General features: G+C 44.9%; 1 protein-coding gene across 3 annotated transcripts in view; it reads left to right on the forward strand.

The window, feature by feature from the left end:
* The window catches only part of SLC6A11 (solute carrier family 6 member 11), a 134,935-nt gene that overhangs the window by 55,048 nt on the left and 57,179 nt on the right, over window positions 1-22,708 (forward strand). For all 3 annotated transcript variants that reach the window (XM_073901646.1, XM_025885250.2, XM_073901647.1), the window contains exon 6: window positions 5,927-6,061. In XM_073901646.1, the coding sequence (XP_073757747.1) occupies window positions 5,927-6,061 (135 nt within the window). The remainder of the gene's footprint in view (window positions 1-5,926; window positions 6,062-22,708) is intronic.

The following is a 22,708-nucleotide window of genomic DNA, read 5'->3' on the forward strand; positions in this document are numbered from 1 at the left end:
GGCGTCATGTCAGAATATAGTTGGAGATCAAGTTGGCAGGACTTCATGCCACTGATTGAATGTGGAAGCAGCTGGGGAAAAAGTGTAGGCGGACTCCTGTTTGAACACCTGGAGGACAGCCTGGGAGACAGTATTCTCAGCCCACATCCACACTGTTGGCTAGTTCTACATCTTCCTTGGCGGACTCAGCTTCTCCCATTCCTGCTTATCCTTGGAGACCCAATTGCAACCCCACTGTCAGAGCCAGAAGGCTGAATCCATCCACAAAGAACCTTCCAGCCCATCTCTCTAGCCTCCTTTTCCTGTTTCATACTACTCCAGTGGGTGTCATGATCCCAGGAATGTCATTCAGACATGCACATTTGGCAGTTCTTTCTTTGAGCACGAAATCTGGGTCTTAACACTCTGGGGACTGGGATTAAGGGCCTGCGGGACATTGTGAATGCATCAAAGAAAAATGGGCTAGAGCAAGGGTACCAGATAGTGGGTTTCTTCCCAGCTGATTATGGAGGCTCCCTAGAGTATTGTGGAGGGTCCTGAGACTTAGCTGCATCCAGGCTTAGCTGCAGAGAGTGTTGTGATTAATTGGTGATGTCTGCCATGAGCACAGGAGGGATGTGGCAATGTGCATGCCATTTATGTGCAATCTCTTAATGACAAGACCTGTATTGTTTGGACAGTCTATGGCTGTTCTCAGGAAAAATCAAAGATGATGTCCAAGTGTCTAGTATAGCTGAGGGTTAGAAGGGGCTGTTGGGAGAACTGGGACCAGTGTCAGATACAGGCTGTCCTCAGCATTGCATTTTCAACTTTCATACCGTTCTTCACTTGTGTCCATTACATAATGATGCCCCTAAAACACCTTTTGTTCCATGACTCAAGGCTCTCAAACCTCAGCTCACAAAGGGATTTTTTTCTAGCTAACGCCTGCCAGCCAGTGGTTTCATTTTGGCAGCCTAAGTCATTGCCTGCACAGTGGTCTTTGGGCAGTTCATCTGAATATTTTCTTTCCCTTATGGTTTTATTTTAAAAAGTGTAAAAATGAAGGTGCAGATCTCAGTGGAGGGAGTGTAGTTCTCCTCAGTGTAATGTAGAAGCAGAGCACGTATTTAGAACTCTAATCAATGGGATTACTTCAAAACAGTCATTAGCCATTTAATAAGTCAGGACAGTATGGACCTTGAGGAACAGTCTGCTATGTGTGTTGCTGAGGGCACAGTGAGGGCGCATTTGGCCAGGTTATAAGTGACCCCTTAATGATACCCTGGTGGCTCAGTGCACTCAAAACAGACCAGGCGGAGGGACGCCTGGGTGGCTCAGTGGGTTAAGCGTCTGCTTAGGTCATGATCCCAGGGTTCTGGGATCGAGTTCCACATCGGGTTCCTTCCTTGGGTGGGTGGGGTCTGCCTCTCCCTCTGCCTGCTCTGCCTGCCACTCCCCCTGCTTGTGCTCTCTCTCTCTCTCTCTGACAAATAAATAAAATCTTAAAAAAAAAAAAAAAAAAACCCAAATAGACCAGGCAGAGCATAACCAACAAGTTTAGTCACATCAAGGTGGTCCCACACAGTAAGGATAAAGTCCTATGATTTTCAGTTGTTCTTCTATTTTACCTGGTAACATTCTTTCCCTTAAATTTTATGAGCATTGGGGATTAAGACAGAAATATCATTCAGAACCTGGGCATTCTGAATAATTAATCTGCCATCCCACAGAGACAAAAGTGGAAAGTATGCAATTAAAAGCAATAGATTTTAGTTCCCCTCCTTGACTTTTCATAGATACAAGCTGGTTGACTGAGGTGTGGAGGTTCATTTTGAAGGAAGGGAACCAGAATTTATATGAAATTCTGAGAATCCATGATAGATTATGCCTACTAGGCTAAGGGAAATGGAGGGCATAGCACAGGTACCCCTCTGGGCAAGAACCATCAATCCTATTGATGGGTGGCCTCTAATTTTTTACTGTTAATATCAGCCACTGGCTCTTGTTCTTACATATCTGACTCATATTCACCTTTTCTGGATTACATAATATATTACAGCAAGAGATTGTTTGAAATGACCGCATGGCATGTCCATGGAGCCGATGGTTGATCTGGAAGCAGGACGCTGAAGTGGCTGGAGCAGGGCTGTGAGCAGGCTGAGGATGGTGCCAGCGTTGTAGGTTTAAGGATAATGTCTGGATGAAACAGTCCAGTCCTCCAGATGTGAGCAGGACCTGATGACACCACCCTCTGCTGGTTCTTATTTCTTGTGTTTGAGGATTGGGTTTAGATCCCTGCTTTGTCACTTGCCAACCGAATGACTTACATTTGCATTTATGTAAAGTATGGCCTCTTACCTTTTAGTTTACAGGTTAAGTGCAGAGAAATGGTAATTTTTTTTTATTATTGTTTTGTTGTGTTCCTGTCCCCTTCAGTCCCTTTAGTGCACATACGAGCATTCTTCAATGAAATAATAGGGCAGTTAACACAAGGATTGCTGTGTGTCATACTGTATTTAATATTTCTTTTTTTAAAGATTTTTTAAAATTTATTTATTTGACAGAGTGAGAGAGCACAAGCAGGGGGAGGAGGAGGCAGAGGGAGAGGGAGAAGCAGGCTCCCCACTGAGCAGGGAACCTGACATATGTCTCCATCCCAGGACCCTGGGAACATGACCTGAGCCAAAGGCAGTCACTTAACCAACTGAGCCACCGAGGTGCCCCCTGTATTTAGTGTTTCTATTTCAATTTTTCTAAGATGTTAATTTATATGAGAATAAAATAATATGAGGAAAAAAATCCAAGAGGAAATGCTGTATAAATGTAGCTATTTCCTTTTTTTAAGATTTTTATTTATTTATTTGAGAGAGAGAGAGAATAAGAAAGAGCCCGAGTGGAGGTGGAGGACAGGGAGGGGCAGAGGGAGAGGGAGAAGCAGGCTCCCTGCTGAGCAGGGAGCCCACGGGCTCGATCCAAGAACCCTGGGATCATGACATGAGCCAAAGGCAGATGCTTAACCAACTGAGCCACCCAGGTGCCCTTAAATGTAGCTATTTCTATTGTCACGTGTCAAGTGACTGGCATTTAGCAGAGTTTTATTCTCTTCTTTCCTCTGTCCCCATTTCCCATGTCCTGAACTTCTGCTTATCCTTTATGGGCCAATACCTGGCTTGCCTCCTTGGAGAAGCCCTTCCTGGGTGCCCCTGTAATTAGTTACTCTGTGCTCCTCCATCCTATACTCTCATGATTACATAATGCATGGTCTACTTACCTACATGTCTGTCTTTTCTGCCAGTGGGGAAGCCTCTTGAAGCAGAAACTTCCATTCAAGACTCATTCTTATTTGTATATTCCAGAGTCTAGCTCAGTGCTTGGTATGTAGGAGTGTTTCGGGTGTGTAACTGAGTGAGTAGGTGGATGAATGAGTAAAGGAATTAATGCACAAACTGAGTGAAGGACTGGACCACTGGTAAAAGAAACCCTGAGATGAGAAAGGTTTCCACTAGAAGAATTAAGACCATGGGTCCTTGACTGGGGCAATCTGAGTCTCTGAACCAGTCCAAAAGCTGGACACATATCTGTGTCTGGGCACCTTTGGGGGAAGGGCAGAGAGTATGTAGCTGTCTTCAGATCCTCAGAAGTGTTCATGATTCCTAAATGTTGACAAGTTGCTGATCTAAACAGATAGAACAGGCAGGCCCCACTGAGAGGACATGACCAAATTATTACAGAAGAGGATGTGACAAAGGAGAAAAAATTAGAGCTGGAGGGGACACTGAGTCCTGCATGGACCTCAGGAGAAGGTGTGGCCCCAAGACAGGAACTCCCAGAGTCTAGAAGGTGCTGCTGTTTCCTTGTAAAAAGTTCTTGTATGAAGAAACCCAGGGGAGATTTTGCTTCTTGCACAGAATCTGTGGGCTGAAAGGGCTGCCCAGGTTCACTGGGTCCAATCACCTGCCTCCAGGTACAGCAAGCTGAAATAATCCCTGGCATACATTGGGTCTTTCTTGTCCCTGACAGCTTCCCTCCCTGACTCCCCTCCTGCACTTTTCTATCCTATCCTTGGCTGTGAAAACTTGATTTTAATTAAGAGTAGTGTCTTTCAAAAATGTGGATAGTGGCCCGTTGGTGAATTGTTTGTTTATTTATTTATTTATTTTAATTTTATTGTTATGTTAATCACCATACATTACATCATTAGTTTTTGATGTAGTGTTCCATGATTCATTGTTTGTGCATAACACCCAGTGCTCCACGCAGAATGTGCCCTCTTTAATACCCATCACCAGACTAACCCATCCCCCCACCCTCCTCCCCTCTAGAACCCTCAGTTTGTTTTTCAGAGTCCATCGTCTCTCATGGTTCATCTCCCCCTCCGACTTACTCCCCTTCATTCTTCCCCTCCTGCTATCTTCTTCTTTTTTTTTTCTTAACATATATTGCATTATTTGTTTCAGAAGTACAGATCTGTGATTCAACAGTCTTGCACAATTCACAGCGCTCACCATAGCACATACCCTCCCCAATGTCTATCACCCAGCCACCCAATCCCTCCCACCCCCCACCACTCCAGCAACGCTCAGTTTGTTTCCTGAGATTAAGAATTCCTCATATCAGTGAGGTCATATGATACATGTCTTTCTCTGATTGACTTATTTCACTCACCATAACACCCTCCAGTTCCATCCACGTCGTTGCAAATGGCAAGATCTCATTCCTTTTGATGGCTGCATAATATTCCATTGTGTATATATACCACATCTTCTTTATCCATTCATCTGTCGATGGACATCTTGGCTCTTTCCACAGTTTGGCTATTGTGGACATTGCTGCTATAAACATTGGGGTACACGTACCCCTTCGGATCCCTACATTTGTATCTTTGGGGTAAATACCCAGTAGTGCAATTGCTAGATTGTATGGTAGCTCTATTTTCAACTGTTTGAGGAACCTCCATACTGTTTTCCAGAGTGGTTGCACCAGCTTGCATTCCCACCAACAACGTAGGAGGGTTCCCCTTTCTCCGCATCCCCACCAACATCTGTCGTTTCCTGACTTGTTAATTTTAGCCATTCTGACTGGTGGGAGGCAGTATCTCATTGAGGTTTTGATTTGGATTTCCCTGATGCCGAGCGATGTTGAGTACTTTTTCATGTGTCTGTTGGCCATTGGGATGTCTTCTTTGGAAAAATGTCTGTTCATGTCTTCTGCCCATTTCTTGATTGGATTATTTGTTCTTTGGGTGTTGAGTTTGATAAGTTTTTTATAGATTTTGGATACTAGCCCTTTATCTGATATGTCATTTGCAAATATTTTCTCCCATTCTGTCATTTGTCTTTTGGTTTTGTGGACTGTTTCTTTTTGCTGTGCAAAAGCTTTTTATCTTGATGAAATCCCAATAGTTCATTTTTGCCCTGGCTTCCCTTGCCTTTGGCGATGTTTCTAGGAAGAAGTTGCTGCGGCTGAGGTCGAAGAGGTTGCTGCCTGTGTTCTCCTTTAGGATTTGGATGGACTCCTGTCTCATGTTTAGGTCTTTCAACCATTTGGAGTCTATTTTTGTGTGTGGTGTAAGGAAATGGTCCCCCATTGGTGAATTGTGACCTGAACTTAGAGGGTCATGACCAGCTTTTAAAAAAAAAAATAGAAGATGATAGAAAATATTGAGTGCATCACACACGGAAGAGTGAGTGTTTTGTGAAACATCCTGTTTCAGCTCGATGTGTATGGGATTTTGATATCCTGTGTATTTCCTTCTGTGGGGTGTAGTCACAAATGACTGAATGAGGGGTCAGTGGTGAGAGATGAGGTGGGAGAAGAAACTGTGTCAGGGGTTCATGATTCACTGCACTGGGAAGTCCTTTGCTCCAGACCAGAAGTTAGGAGCCTGCCACATGGCCCCCCACTGTCACCCCTTCTTGATTCTTTCCTCTCCTCCCCTGGGCAGGTTGTGTACGTCACTGCAACATTTCCATATATCATGCTTCTGATCCTCCTGATCCGAGGGGTCACGTTGCCCGGGGCCTCCGAAGGCATCAAGTTCTACTTGTACCCCGACCTCTCCCGGCTCTCTGACCCACAGGTAAGAGCTGCTTGCTCGATGCCCAGTTGCCTGTCACCCCTTGGAAGACCTCCGTGGGCCTCTGCTGCTAACCAGGGGGGCTCAACAGCTGGCTGAGCACATGGAAACCTGTGGACCCCTTCTCACAGTAGTAATTTTCAGTGATAATTAACATTAACAAAAAACGAATTTGTGACATGGTAATAATATATGTGCTTGTTTATCAACACATCAAATAGCAAGATCCAATGTCTGATAATTTTCATGGTTTCAAAGTAGTGATGAACACATGACATTTGGGAGATATCGATACTGTGATTTGGAAGTATCTGGGATTTCTACTGCTAACAATACTATAGTTTGTTGTCTGCATTCATAATTGAAGAAGTGCTAAATTTCAGAGGTAAGTGAAAGTAAAAATACACTTTTGTATTTTTGTATTAATGGATGAGGAGACATCCATTTTTTTCTTTTGATTGAAGTGTAGTTGATATATAATGTTACATTAGTTTCAGGTGTACAACATAGTGATTCAGCATTTTTATATGTTACGAGGTGATCACCATGATAAATCTAGCTACCGTGTGTCACCATACAAAGTTGTTATATATTATTAACTATATTCCATATAGTGTACCTTGTATCCCTGTGACTTACTTATTTTATAACTGGAAGTTTGTACCTCTTAATCCCCTTCCCCTCTTTCACCTACCCCTCCAGCAACCACCACATTGTTCTCTGTATTTAGGAGTCTGGTTCTATTTTGTTTTGTTCATTTTTTTTTTTTTAGATTCCACATATAAGCAAAATACAGTATTTGTCTTTCTCTGACTAATTTCCTTTAGCATAATACCTCAGGTCCATCAGTGTTGTCACAAATGGCAAGATTTCATTCTTTTTTATGACTGAATAATATTCCATTGTGTCTATACACCATATCTTCTTTATCCATTCACCTATCCATGGACACTTGGGCTGCCTCCATAATTTGGCTATTGTAAATAATGCCATGATGAACATAGAAGCAAGCACCCATATTTCTACTAAAACAAACATAGATGGATCATGCGTTAGAATGTAGAATCTGCATTCATAGAAGATGAGCCTGTAAGAAATTCCAAGTGTGCTGTCTATGTCTTCCAGCCAACCCTGTTAGGAGAACTTGGATGGAAAGGTTTATGGAGGGTGAGTTACTGCAGCTCAGCTGTATCTCATTACACTGATTAAGGTCCATGGTGGAGTGGCAATGTGTACTCATTTCTGTCTCAGTTTGCTGTGCTGTGAGGGGCCCCGAGGCTCAAGGCACCACCATGCACCTGAGGCGGCATCCTGAATTGCAAGCAGAATCCCTAGGAAGAAGGAAATGAGCTCCTGACTGTTGGCCTCACCAACTCCAACCTACGATGGCAAAGGCTCAGTTGGAGAATCAGTTTTGGAAAAACTATTTCCAGAATCACTGGTCTGTGCATTTTTGTTAGATCCACAAATTCTTGACCCAGGATAGATTTCTTGTTCTTTCCTCTACTCACGGGTTTTCTTTATCCTGGTCCTCAAGGTCAGTCAAGAGATTCTGAGCATCACCTGCAGTTTCTAATCCTAACGATCATTGGAACACCTTGGAACATGTTAAAAGTACAATTTCAGGGAGTATGGGATGGCACCTGCACATCTGTATTATTAGAAAGCTGCAGAGGATATTCTGATCATCAGAAAAGTTTGGGAAAACTCAGCCAACACCTACGACCATAGAGCCCTATCTACACGTGTATACACGTGCACCACAAACTCACCCCCCCCACACAGAGCAGAGGTGAAGCCAGACAGTCCACCATTCACACTGCCTGCCCTCGTCATCCCAGTCTCCTGCCATCTCTGCCCTCTTAGGCCTTTGCTTCCAGGTCAGCACTTACCTGTAAGGCTATGCTGTGGAATGGCCACTTGGAATCATGGCCAGCACATTGGGCCAACAGTCCGGACCTGGCCTTCCTCTGGCTCTGCTGCTGATCCTGAGTGACCTTGGACAATTTCCTTCTTTCTTCCTCTTTCTGGGCCTCAGTTTTCCCACTAATGACATGAAAAGGTTGAATTCAGTCAGCAGTTTCAAACTAGATTCAGAGAATCCTGCATTTTCTGTGAACATGGGTTGACAAACTGACTGCAGACCAGATTCCACCCTCTGCCCTTTTTTTTTTTTTTTAAGATTTTATTTATTTATTTGACAGAGAGAGACACAGCGAGAGAGGGAACACAAGCAGGGGGAGCAGGAGAGGGAGAAGCAGGCTTCCTGCGGAGCAGGGAGCCCGATATGGGGCTCGATCCCAGGACCCTAGGATCACGGCCCGAGCCGAAGGCAGACGCTTAACGACTGAGCCACCCAGGCGCCCTTTTTTTAATAAATAAAGTCTTATTGGAACACAGCCATGTTACTTATTTTTTCACATATTGTTTGTAGCTGCCCAGAGGCATAACTCAGAGACAATGTGGAGTAGCTGAGACAGAAACCATATGACCCCTTGTGTCGAGGGTGCCAAGACCCCACACACACTGAGTGATTCACTAGAAGGACTCAAAGGACTCAGAACAGTTGCACTCTTGAATATGGTTTATTTCCATCATCAGAGTCTGGAGGAATCCAAGCATAGGCTTCCCATGGCATTCTGCCAAGAGGAGACACACAGAACATATTCCTTCTTGCAGCATCGAAATTCAGCAGGATGTGGGCAGTATTTCTGCCCAGAGGAGATTGCTCAGGACTCGGGTTTTTAATGGGGAAGATTGATTGATGGATGGATGGGTGGATGGATGGATGGATTTTTAAAGATTTTATTTATTTATTTGTCAGAGAGAGCACAAGCAGGGGGAGCGGCAGGCAGAGCAGGCAGAGGGAGAAGCAGGCTCCCCACTGAGCAAAGAGGCTAATATGGGACTCAATCCCAGGACCCTGGGATCATGACCTGAGCTGAAGTTAGACACTTAACTGACTCAGCCACCCAGGTGTCCCAATGGGGAAGTTTCATTAAGTGCACAGATACTTTCTGGCCATGTGGTCGATCACACAGTCCCCAGAATTCCCGACCTTCAGAAGGAAAGCAGGTGCTCACTGTAAGTTGCATTGCTTGTACAAGCAGTCCAGGCAGGTTGGCCAGCAGAATTCAGTGCCCCAGACATCCAAAACGACTGTGTGACTTAGTACCAGGGGGAACATCTTAGCTAAGTTCCCAGACACCAGTCAAGAGCCATTCTTGCCAGCAGGCCCTTTTGGACAGCAACATCATGCTGACTGTGGTAACTCTTTCCTGTACACCTGCAAAACCTATAATATTTACTATTTGGTCTTTTCTAGAAAAAGCTACTAACCTTGAGCTGCAGAACGCTCAGATGTCTGTAAGGGGAGAGTTGATGGCCTTTGACCTCCACCTGACCCCCCCACTCCATCCATGTTGCTCTCTACCTCTGCTCCCACCAGCCTGGTCCAGACACCAAGATCTCCCACTTGACAAAAGCCTCCTAACTGGTCCTCCAGAAAAGTCTCTTGGCCCCTGTAGGCCACTCTCATGCAGCAGCAGAGTGACCTTTTTGAAATATAAATCTGACAGACACCTCTTTGCTTAAATCGTTTCTGGGATTCCCTGTGGTCTTTGGAATAAGATCCAAATGGAAGGGCCTCCAAGGACTTCCTTGAACTGCCTCCTTGATGCATTCCACCCCCCCACCCCGCCGTTCCCCCTCTCTCAGTTCATTCCAGATACTGGCCTTCTTTCTGCCTTGGGACCTTTGCACATGCTGTTTTTCTGTAGAGGACGCTCCCTTTCTTCCCCAGATCCCCCTTCCCCATATTGCCCCACATCTACTCATACTTTAAGACTCAGTTTAAACATCACGTTTTCAGGCAAGTCTTTCCCAGCTGCCAACCATGCAGCCCCAAGGATTTCATACTTATTTTCCAAAGCACTTATCATATTTGCAATGAAATATTTATGTACATACATATATGTCTGTATTAAATGTATGATTCACTTAATGCCTATGCATTTGCTTAGCAGGTATTTACTAAGTGCCTACTCTGTGTCAGAGATTATTTTAGGTGTCAGGGATATAGTAGTAGGCAGTGGACAAAACAATGACACCTTCCCTATGACGTTTATATGCTAGTCAAGGAAGAAGGCAGAAAACAGAAGTAAAAATAAAATATTCAGTCCATTAAATGGTGCCAAGACCCATGGAGACCAAGTACAGAGTGGCGAGGGGAGGGCTTGAGAGAGGACTGAAGTTTCCAGCATGGTGGTGTCCAGGAAGGGCCTCCCAGAGAAGATAGCTTGGAAGCAAGGGCTTTATCTGCCTTGTCCACCACTGTGTCTCTAGTCCCTAGTTAGCTCAGTGCCTGGTACATAATAGGTGCTCAGTAAATGTTTTCTGAATGACTCCAAAGCCAAAGCTATTTTGATTTTTGAAGAAAGGTTCTATTGCTTTAGCTAAAATTCTAAAAACCTCCAGCTCACCAGATCTGAGAGTTATGCTTTTTGATCCTCCATCAGTGATGGCAAGGAAATGTGTATGTTTGTGTGTGTATGCCCCCAAAAGCAACAGTGAGAGTTAACTGTCTGGGGCAGAGGTAAGGATAGTGACTGCAAGATGGAAGGGTAAACAAAACTCCATGTAGCTAGTGTTTTCTGGAAGCTGAGGTATATTACAGGAAGGGCCCAACACAACTGAAAAAGGAGGCGGGAGAGCCCGGAGCCTGCTTTCTGTCTGCTCCAGGGGGCTGAAAGGTTGGTGGTGGGGTGTACAGGAAACCTGACTCTGTGGAGGAGTCTTGACAACTCTTCAGACTTTGGAGGCTAGCACATCACACAGGTTTATCTCATTGTGCAGAGGGAAGGCAGCCTGTGAGTGGGTCGATAGAATCACAGATCCAGATCAGAGAGGCTGAGCTACTTGCCTGTGGCCACATAGCAGCTCAATGGCCCAACTAGGATTTAGAGCCCAGGGTTCCTGGGTTTTGGGCAAGAGAATACTAAATGAAGGAAGGTGAGGTCTGAAGAAGAAAACAACAGATCCACATGCCCCCCAAGCATTACCATTTGTGCACACCCCAGGTTCATCATCAGGAAGGCCCCGGTTTCAATTCCTGCTCTCCCGTTACTGGTTACTGGTAGTGTGGCCTCTAGCCAGGCTCCTCCCTCTCTGGGGCCAAGTCCCCTCTTTCCTAGAATGAGAGCTCCAGGTTGTAGTTCCTGCCCCGTCAGATGACTATGAAGGTGAAATACAATGACCCAGTCAGTGGAAGAATGTTTTTTTCTTTTTATAGATATGTATTTATTTTTTCATGTGCGTTAGAAAAAAAAAAAAACCTGGGACATCAGTCAACCACATTAAAATCATGACTTCATAGTTATTGTGCTAGAGTGTATCTATGTACACTCACTTATACACACACAAACACATACCTGTATGTGATAAGGAACAAGGTTAATTTATAAGCAGCTATTCAATAAATACTAGAATGAACATGGACTTGGCAAAAATAGTACCGGAGGAAGATGGTGGGCTGAAGTTTGGGACAGAGCCAGGGCTGGAGAATCATCCTGCAGTAGTGTTAGGACTTTAGATAGCCACATGGTCCTGCTCAAAACAACTGAGGCATGGTTCTCAAAATTAGAGAAAGTAGGTCAGGAGAGCTATCGGCTGGAAATATTTAATCAGGAGATCAGAAAAAGGCTCAGTCTCTTGGTAGTTTTCTCCTTTTATCAAGTCCAGAAGTGTTTATTTTTCTGAGTAATGATCCTGACTCAGTTTCCCATTTGCACCTCAGACTGCACCAGGAAGAAAAGTTCCCAGAAAGACCTGGTGGTTTGGGTTGTCGAAGGGTATGAACACCCTTGTTTCTTGGGGATGATCTTGAAGTTGCAGTGTTCAGGCTTCCTGCAGCTACCAGGGACTAAAGGGTTGATGCTGGAGCTACGAAAATGCCTCTTGTGGGTAAACAAATGGGAAGGAGAGGGGTTGGAGGAGGTGAGCCCCAGAGACGGGGGCTGGTCAGAGGGGCGGCTGCTGGACACGTTCAGGTCTCTGGCCTCAGAGCCCCATTCGTTCCCTGAACTGCTCTAGCCATTCCCAGAAGGATGGGGGTGCTCTTAGGTGGACTGAGGGCTAGCAGGGGTGAAATGAGCACTTCCTGGGAGTCCTCCCTAGGCTGCCAGCTCCATGAGGACAGGGATTACAACATGGATCCTGTGTACCACTCACCTGTTGCCAGATCCCAGCAAAGCTGTTCCTTAGTTAATCTCACTGATACTTACTGCATGTCTACCTATGCTACATATTCAGTATATAGAATGAATAAGAGCCCCCCCCACCCTTGTCCCCAAGGAGCCCACAGTCTGGTGGAAGAGGGTAGAGCCTCACTGGTCCTTGACTGGGTGGGTTTCCCTCCTTATAAGAAGGAAGGAGGTTGGAGGAGAACAGAGCTTCCCATCCTTCCTTTGGTCTGTTGAGAAGAACATGCACCTTGTTCTTGGTGATGGTCCTCGTGTCAAAGCATGGGAATAAGTCATGCCTTTTACACACTGAGGCAGACCTAGAGTAGCTGCATCCATGCCGCCAGTTTCCCTCTTTTGCTTCCCAGGGGTTTACGTGGGTAGGGGCTTCACGGGAGGGCTGATGGCTGATGCCCCGGGCACTAGATGGAACCCCCACTTGCCTTCTGTATCCTGCAGCCAGAAGGGCCAGCCCTGTCCCAGCGCTCCAGTAATAGCTGTGGGGCTTGCAGGTTATCATCAGAGCTTTACTTCTCTGGGAACACGTTTGGGGCTTCGTGAAGTTCTGGTGCCCGTGCAGGTCAGCCGGGTAGGACAGGCAGTGACCCACAGAAGGAAAACAACACTTGGGGTGCCTTCTGCCCCATAGGACACTCTTGCTCCCTGCAGCCCACATCCTGACCAGAGTGACAAGGAGGTAGGGCCTTTCCGTGATCCAGGAACTGCATGAATTCCAGCCCTGGCCTCCAGCTCCCATCCCTGCTGCTTACAAGGGGTTCAAGAAATGCCTGTTTGCGGTGTCATTTACATTTCTAAAGGAACACAGGTTTCCTGACTGGTGCAGTGCTTGGGACCTCAGCTCCCTGGGACCTTAGACAAGGGAAAAATCCTTTTAAGGGGTGCCCCTGGTCCCTCTGGGCTTGTGTGGCATTCTGCATGAAGACTGATGGAGTGTTGATCTGGACAGGCAGATGCCTTCACAGTGGCCCCCTCCTTCTGTCTCCCCAAGCCATTGAGCAAGAGAATTCCAGAAAGCATGTAAAGAGAGCTCTGCTGTGTGGAGCCTGGGAGCCAAGAACACCTTCCTCATGGAATAACTATGAGGTCTAGAGAGAGAGTCATGGAAGTTGTTTTAAGGTCTCAAGGGCTGTGCACCCTACTGTTGTAGTCTCTGTGAGAGCTTCCTGACCACCTTGTTTTAAATCACACTCTCCTTCACTCCCACCCCGCACATCCTGTCCACCCCCCACCTTTGGTTTTTGCCATGACACCTGCCAACATCTAAGACACCTTTCATTTTTTGTCGCCATCCTCCCCTCACTAGAATGTTAGCGCCAGGACGGCAGAGGATGAATCTGTTGTGTTCACTATTAGCTCTCCCACCCCTGGAAACAGTGCCTGCCAACATTAAGAGCTCAGTCGATATTTTTTGGAAGGAAGGAAGGATGGAAGGAAAGAATTGAAGGAAGGAAGGAATTGAAGGCAGGCAGGCAGGAAGGATGGACAGTTTCAGGAGAAGCCTATGTGACTCTCTGTTATGGTGACCTAGCTTGTCATGGGTAAGCTCTCCAGAGACAGGATTTGTAGTGCACTGGAATCTGGTTTCTAGGAAAGGAAATTGGAGTCACTCTATTGCCATTGACGAGCTTGGTGTCCTTTAAGCTGTCCCTTTACCTTTTGGGACTCGGGGTTCTCACCTCTCCGTTGGGGTAAGAATACCCACCATACAGGGTTGCTGTAAAGTAAGTGTGCACATGATTGCAAAAGCACTTCTAGTTCTCATTTTTGGTACCCAGCCCAGGGTCTGGCATGCAGTAGGGCTCTGGGGACACCAGCAGTGTTCTTCATTTGCCTCTATGTCACTGGCTCTGGACAGGATGAGTCGTAGCCCCACAGCCCAAGGGGGAGGCTTTGAACTTGGAACCGAGTGCCTTTATTGTGAACCCAGTAAATTAAGTTTCTCGTCAAGAACTTGAAGCGACCCAGCAGCTTGCCTTCTTTGTCCTCTGGCAATTTGCTTTCCGTGGTCTCATAACTTTCTAAACATCTATTTGTCTTCACTGTCAGCCCTGTGTTCTCTCTGAAGTGTGGAGTGCTCACACTCCTTTTTTTTCCCCTCAAATTTTTATTTTTTCTCTTTTCAGTCTTTGGGGAATGGAGGGGCTCTTGCAGGAAATCACATTTTCCTTGCCCCAGATTCCTGCCACTCTCACTTTTCATTGTGTTTCAAGTGTGTGTTTTCAGGGCAAGAACAGAAAGGCCTGTCACAGATCCAAATCGCAGGGTCTGCTTTCCCAGGGTGTGCACACGTCCCCCAAGTCAGTCTCTTCTATGGAGGGAACTGGAGTCTGCAGCTAAGGTGTCCAAGTTCTGGAGGTGGGGCAAAAGGATGTCCAAACAGGGAGAGCATCGCAGAACACTAGAAATCTATTCCACCTGCCCACCCCACGAGGACAAATCAAGGAAAACAAGACCCTCATTTAAAACCTTACCTGATGAACCTTATGGATGTGCCCATGGAATTGCTGCCACCTGGTGGCAGTGTACTCTGGTTCCAAATGATCCAAGGAAAAATGGATGGGCCTCTTGGCTGCTGGACTTTGAAACCAAAATGTAAATAACGACACTGACATACAGATGTTGGATACGTTTTGAAAATATTGCAAACCTCACTGAACATGAGAGCTATTCCCTGAGACTGAAAATCAATCAGGGTTTCCTTTTGGTATATTTGATTCTGGGCTAGGGTCACTGTTCTACCAGCATTCATTTGTTGTCTCCTAAGTACCAGGCAGTGGGGATACAGAATCAGATGACATAATTCTTGTCTTCAAAAAGATGACAGTCTTTTGGGAGACACACATAATTAAGTCAGCGATAACAGTGGTGAAGGGAGTTACTGGGGTTGGAAGTCACCTGACACAGGTGTGCTCCTTCCAGTCACCAGGTGAACTCAAGAATTAGAGACACATTGCTGATCTAACCCACACACTGAAAGAAAGATAGTGAGTATTTCCTCTTTTCTTGACTGCTTGAAATTCCTTAAGAGTTGCTAGTTGTGGAATCAGAATTCTGATATACTCCACGGAGATTCTGTGCATCGTTGGGGCTCCTCATTAAATTAAAAGCTCCACAGGTTTACGCAAGAGGAGGTTTTGTGAATTTTAATTCTGAGCTGTTTCAGCAGCCCCTTATTAATCTATAGTCTCAGTGGTTGAAGAACTGCTTAGGTACACATAAGAGTAGTGATACTAGTTACTGTTTCTTGAAGGCTGATTCTCTGACAGGTACTGTGCTTCACAAACTTGTCATTTAATTCATCCTATTCACTGAATCAGCAAATACTTACTGAAAATTATTTTCTAGACCCAGGTACTAAGTCCTATATATAAGTACCTTAAATTCTTTTTCTCTTAAAATTTTTTATTGTTATGTTAATCACCATACATTACATCATTAGTTTTTGATGTAGTGTTCCATGATTCATTGTTTGTGCATAACACCCAGTGCTCCATGCAGAACGTGCCCTCTTTAATACCCATCATGAGGCTAACCCATCCCCCCACCCTCCTCCCCTCTGGAACCCTCAGTTTGTTTTTTAGAGTCCATCGTCTCTCATGGTTCGTCTCCCCCTCCGATTTACCCCCCCTTCATTTTTCTCCTCCTGCTATCTTCTTCTTTTTTTTTTTCTTAACATATATTGCATTATTTGTTTCAGAGGTACAGATCTGTGATTCATCAGTCTTGCACAATTCACAGCACTCACCATAGCACATATCCTACCCAATGTCTATCACCCAGCCACCTCATCCCTCCCACCCCCCACCACTCCAGCAACCCTCAATTTGTTTCCTGAGATTAAGGAGATTAATTCCTGAGAATTCTTCATATCAGTGAGGTCATATGATATATATCTTTCTCTGATTGACTCATTTCACTCAGCATAACATTCTCTAGTTCCATCCACATCGTTGCAAATGGCAAGATCTCATTCCTTTTGATGGCTGCATAATATTCCACTGTGTATATATACCACATCTTCTTTATCCATTCATCTGTCGATGGACATCTTGGCTCTTTCCACAGTTTGGCTCTTGTGGACATTGCTGCTATAAACATTGGAGTGCATGTACCCCTTCGGATCCCTACATTTGTATCTTTGTGGTAAATACCCATTACCTTAAATTCTTATGACCTGTAAGATAGGACCTAAGGTCCTATTGCCCTAAGAAAAGTTCTCTCTTAAGGTCATGAGACTTTTAAAACCTTTGTCCTAAAGGTTTTTCATATGGGGGACTGAGGTTCCAAGAAGTTAAAGCACTTGCCTTCCAGTAGCAGAGATAGCACTTGAACCCAGGTGACTCTGACTTCGTCATGTAGTGGATGCAATCCTGAAACCCTTTGTCGTATCTGATTTTTCTGGCCTTGCTCTTACTCTGCAGCCCTGGGCTGCCAATCCTGGCTCAGGCATCTTTGAGCATCCCAGACCTACATGACTCCTTTGCAAGAATCCTAGTATCTAGCATCAGGTGGGTTTAGTCCCCATCCAGTGCAGGAATCCCCTCTGTAGTAACCTGATCAGTTTCTGATTCTGGATGGGCTCACCCTGGACGTTTATAGCTCAGCCATCAGCCACAGCCTCACAGGGGACCTCCACATGCACATCTGGGTGTACAGATCCCCCTTGCTAGTGCCCCACACTATAGATTATAACTATTTCAGCTGTCCCGCAGTCTGGCCCTGCCTCCTTGGCCTGGTAAGACTGTGCATTCTACTCGGACTCTAGCCCTCTGTGCTGTGGTCAAGAAATTGTCCCCAGGTGGAATGCTGAGCAAAACCCCCTTGGAAGTTCCCATCTCTTAGGAATAGTAGTCTTGCCCTGCATGTTATTCAATGCCTGAAACAGTTGCCTCCTCTATTTTGTCTGCTTTGATGGTTGCTTATGGAGGAGGGCTAGTCTGATACCAGTCACTCAGTCATGACCAGAAGCAGAGGTCTGACTCTCCTGCTTACAGCACCCCCATCAGCTTCCCCTTGCACTAGGATTAACATCCAGATTACTCACCATGGACCTTGTTGGCCTTGTTCCATCTCCCACAGGGCGTTGGGCATTCTAGGCTCTTTCCTACCATAGACGCTGCCTGTCTGGATCACTGTTCTCTCATGGCCTGCTCCTTCTTGCCCTGCAAATCTGAGCTCCAAAGTCAGGTCACCTCTGGCCCCTAGAGCTCAAACACCCCCACTAAACCCCATGACTTTCACCAAACCCCTGTTTTCTTTTATTCACAGGGCTGATGGCTGTCTGAAGCAGTCTCATGTGTTGGTTGATGTGTTCACTGTTAGCCTCCCCCTGTTAGAATGTAGCTCCATGTAAGCAAAGAACTTTGTGCACCGTGGATTCCCCAGCACCTGTCACACAGCCTGGCACATGTTAGACCCCCAGTCAATACTAGATGGGTGGGTGGGTGGATGCCATATAGTGGCTCAGATAAAGGACTGCACACAGTCAGGAGAACAAAATTATTTCCAATTATACATCCTTTGGCCACTTTATGAAACATATAGCCTTTGTTTGGATCCTTGAAGGATGGGGAAGAGAAGGCTGTTTGGAGATAAGTGAAGATCAGAAGGAGGAAAGTCTGCATATATGAAGGGAATGGTCAATAACTCAGTGTGCCAAAGGACAGGTTTTGTTGCAGGAAATCATAAGAAATAAGATTGAGACAGCAGACTGAGACCCCTCACTGGGAACTTTGAGTGCCAAGCCCGAAGAGTTTAGGACTTCATTCGCCGGCCAGGAGGGAGCTGTTGAAAGTTTCTGGGCAAGAGGTTGATTGGCATGTACAGAGCTGTCACTTCAGAAGATTGCTTAGACAGGAGGGGCTCAGTAGACGTTGGCAGCAGAGTTTTAGAGTCAGACAGAGCTGCATTTGAATGCCTGCCTCTCACTCACCTCGTTGTGTGGCCTTAAGCAGGCACACACCCTCTTTGGGCCTCAGTTTCCTCTCTTGTAAGCCTCAACATCCAATCTTTTACTCATCTGCCCCCCTTGTAGACATGGTAAGATTCAATGAATCGGCACCATGTGAACTTCTCTAGGGTCATAAAAAGAGAAAGAAAATAGAGTGAGTTTGGAGGTGAGGAAAGAAGTGGATGCATTTGTCAAATGACCTTGATTTTGGAGGGGGAGGACAGAGTAAAGCAAGAAGGAAGTCTGCCAAGGACAGTGGGGGCTTTGCAGCATCATAGGGGACCCAAAAAGTGGCCCTCCAATCGTGACATCATGGATTTATGGGCAGATGTGGTTGGAGTTAGTGCCATTGTTTGAATTCTTCTGGGTACTTCCAGAAGCCCAAGAGGTGATGCAGAGGAAAGAGACATGGGGCTCATTTTAAAGAGATGTCAGCAAACCCTGAAGATGCACCTGCTGTCTGCTAGGTCTGACCATGTACTGGGAGCATGAGGGATGAATTGGGCAGTGCTGTTGTTTTTGAGGATTTTACATTCTCATAGGGAGAGAGAGATGTCACCAGGAGTGGCCACAGTGGGGGCCAGAGGGGGCAATGGATGGTCATGACCCCAGCTGTACCGGCACTGGAGAGGAGTGACCATGAGCCTATCTCCAGGGATTCTTAGGCTGTTTTTTGTTTTGTTTTGTTTAGAATTCCAGGCTCATGTTTATTCATCCAGCAAGTATTGAGCACCTACTGCATACCAGGCATTGTGCTGGCTAGGCCTTTGCTTTTTAAATGAATCAGCAGAAATGTGCAAGGTATCTACTCTTGCTGGACATTTGCTGGGCTCTGTGGGAGTGGGGTGGAGTATGTGGATGAGTGGTGTTTTCTAGGACAGGGGTTTTTAGTTGGGGAGGGCTTTTGGGCCCCCACCCCACAACTGGACATAAAATTTTCTGTGCTAAACATATTCTTTCTTAATTAATAAACTTTCTAAAAGCAGTTTTAGCTTTACAAAAAAATTAAGCAGATACTACAGAGAATTCCCATATACCTCCTCACCCCTGTTCTGGTTTCCCCTGTTATTTAACTCTTATATTAGTGTGGTGCATTTGTTACAATTGATGAGACAATCTTGAGACATTGTTATTAACCATAGTTTATATTCAGGTTCATTCTTTGTGTTGTTCACTCTGTGGGCTTTGAAAAGTGCATAATGTATCTACCATTACAGTATCATACAGAATAGCTTCAGCGCCCTAAACATCCCCTGTGCTCCACCTTCTTCCTTCCTTCCCTGAACCTCTGGCAACCACTGATCTTTTTACTGTCTCCATAGTTTTGCCTTTTCCAGAATGTCGTACAACATGTAGCCTTTTCAGATTGGCCTCTTTCACCTAGTAATAAGCATTTTAGGTTTATGCATATCTTTATGTAGCTTGACAGCTCATTTCTTTTTAACATTGAAAAACAGTCCATCAGCAAGATGTACCATATTTGTTTATTCTTTCATTTATTGATGGATGTCCTGGATACTTCCAAGTTGGGCAATTATGAATAAAGCTGCTAGAAACATTTGTGTGGAGATATCTCCTTAAGCATGTTTTTCTTTAAAGGAGTCCAGCCGCTCTCAACAATCAAGATCCCTGTTCTTGAGCTTTTGACCAGAGCTTTTATATAGTGTGGGGGTTACCATCAGATTGCTTTGATTTGAAGCATGGCTCATCCACTTACTAACTATAACCCTGGGCAAATTACTTAGCTCTCCGTGCCTTTGTTGTGTGGTTTTTTTTAAATCTGTAACGAGGGCTGTTGTGAGGATTAAATGAGATAGTCCTCATTCATGATGTGCGTCGCATCATGTCCAGCATATAGTAGATGCTCAATGAATGTTGGCTCTTATTTTCTTTTAAGAGATGACTGTGCCTTTGATTTTATTTTCTTGACCAACACTTCAGGGTTTTTTGCAGGCTTGTTCAGCATAAACTGATTTAACCTTCTCCTGTTCTCATAGAGTTTGCTTTTAAAACCCTGTGGAAAACAGGTATGGCAAAAAGAGAAGATATGCATATTAATGGAAGCTGCTATTATGCTAGGTGTGGTGGCAGAGTTAACTGACATTTTAAGACAATGGCCCTAAAACCATACTGCTCAAAGTGTGGTCCCCAGACCACCAGCAGCAGCAACCTTATTTTGCAACTTGTTGAAAATGCAGATTTTCAAGCTCTATCCCAAACCTGTTCATCACAGTCTGCATTTTAGCAACATCTGTCTCTGGTTTGTATACAAATGAAAGTTTGAGGAGCACTGGTCCGAGAGAGTATGCAGGGCAGGGTGAGACCTGTCAGACAAGCAGTGAGGGCTGTGTTCAGAGGAAGGAGTGGGGCTGGGGCTGAGTGTTGGGGCCACCCAACTGCCCTCACTCACACTCCAGAGCAGAGGGAGGTAGAGATCACTCCAGGGATTTCTGCAGAGCTGGAGGGTGGGGGGAGAGGGGGGCTATCTCTTAGGAATCATTTGTGAAGAGAATGGATCCCTTCAGGGATTGCCCACCCTTTAGAACAATGCTGTCCATTACGGTAGTCAGAAGCCATATCTCACTATTTAAATTTAAAGTAATTAAAATTAAATAAAAGTTAAAGTTCAGTTTCCTCAGTTTCATTAGGCAAATTTCAGATGCTCAATAGCCACATGTGGCTAGGAGCTACCATATTACATAGAGCAGTTATAGAACACTTCTATAATTGCAGAAAATTCTACTGGACAGTAGTACTCTAGATGGAAAATGGCCCAGGAAACAGGGATTGGGGGGGGTGTGGTCTGGAAACTGAAACTCAAATTGCTCCAGGCACTTGGAAGTGGAGTGGTGACTCCTGGCTCTTTGAAGGAATGCTGTCAGTATTGTGGGATTCCTTCCTGTACCCCATAGAGGCCAGGTTATTTCCAGAAGCATTCAGAGAATGCCCATTGAAGAATCAGGACTGGAACTGTGGCCACAGTTGTCTTGGGCAGAAAGCACAGCAACTGGAGGGCCACCCTGTGAGGTCCTGAGAAGGTGGTGATAGCTGCTCATACAGCAGTCCCTGGCTGGGAAGAAGGGTCTTCCCTGGAGCACAGTGGAAATGCAGAAGATGCCAAGTTCATCAGAGTGGCTGTTGACTAGCCTCATCCTTTTTCTGAACAAGAAAATGCCATAAGATACAAAGTTCCCTCTAAATTTCACATCCCTCCCCATCCTTGTTATGGTTATTTGCTACTTTTTAAAATACTGCCTTGTTACTTTCTAGAGTTGATACTTGGATTTTACAATATATTTACCCATTTCTTTGTTCTCTCTTACTTTCACTCCTTTCTACTGGATTAAATTTCCTTTGTATTGAAGTACATACTTTAATAGTTCTTTGAGCAAGCCCTGTGGGGACTAGCTCTCATAGTCTGTTCATGTCTGAAAAGATATTTATTTCACTGTCACTCTTGACTGGTAGTTTAGCTGGGTATGGAATTCTAGGCTGGTAATGTTAAAGTTGCAGTTTAAGCTTGGGTGCCCACTTTACAGGAGCCAGGTGTGATCAAACCCATACCCAGAAGTTCCATGTTGAATCCTGGGCTAAGTGGTAGAATTTTCTAACACTCCATTCATCATAGGACAGTCCTTTTCTGGCTCCTTGCCTTTTGCAGTAAGCCCACTCAGCTTTTGGTCATGCTCAGGGGCTGTGATCTTAATTCTATCCTTGAAAAGGAGTTTAAACCTCAGGCTTCTCTCTGGTTGGATATCCCCATGGGTTGCTGAGTTTATTTCTCCTCCTTCTCTTTTAGCTTTGACTGCTCTCATTCTGGCATCTGGGAGAATTTTCTATCTTCTTTTCAAGCCAGGCTATGATTTAAAATGGCTATGATATTTTATAATTATGTATTTTCTGTATCTCCTATAAAAATATGTGTAACTCTCAGTATTTGCTTCTCTTCATCTGCTAGTCTTGAATGTGACATACTGAGTGTTCAGGTAGCACATTAAAGGAATTGGCCCTTAGTCATTTGTGCTTAATTTAGCAGCTCAGTCTTATTTGTAAAATCATATGTTTGTGGTGATTTCATATTTCATGCTACCCATTGAATCTATTTTCTGACAATAAATTTACTTCCAGCACATACAGTAAGATCATATTCATCAAGATAAAAAGCCCCATGGAGCCCATTTATTTGCTATTTTAACAAGTTTGAAAGTTAATATTTAGGCTTGTTTTCTTCTTTAATGGATGAGTAGCTGAATCCCCAAGAGAGGACATGACTTACCCATGTCCTCAGCTAGTGGACAACTGGACTGGAATGCAGAACCTACAGTTGAAACATCTGTTTTCTAATTTCTAAACACCTATTTCTAATATTTCTATCTCTTTGAGCTTGTTTTCCCACCTGTGAAGTTAAGAGGTTAGACTAGACATGGAATCAGCTCCTGA

This window comes from Callorhinus ursinus, unplaced genomic scaffold (assembly GCF_003265705.2).
Source record: "Callorhinus ursinus isolate GAN/ISIS: 27379988/994484 unplaced genomic scaffold, GSC_fseal_2.0 scaffold15, whole genome shotgun sequence".
NCBI classification, from domain to species: Eukaryota; Metazoa; Chordata; class Mammalia; order Carnivora; family Otariidae; genus Callorhinus; species Callorhinus ursinus.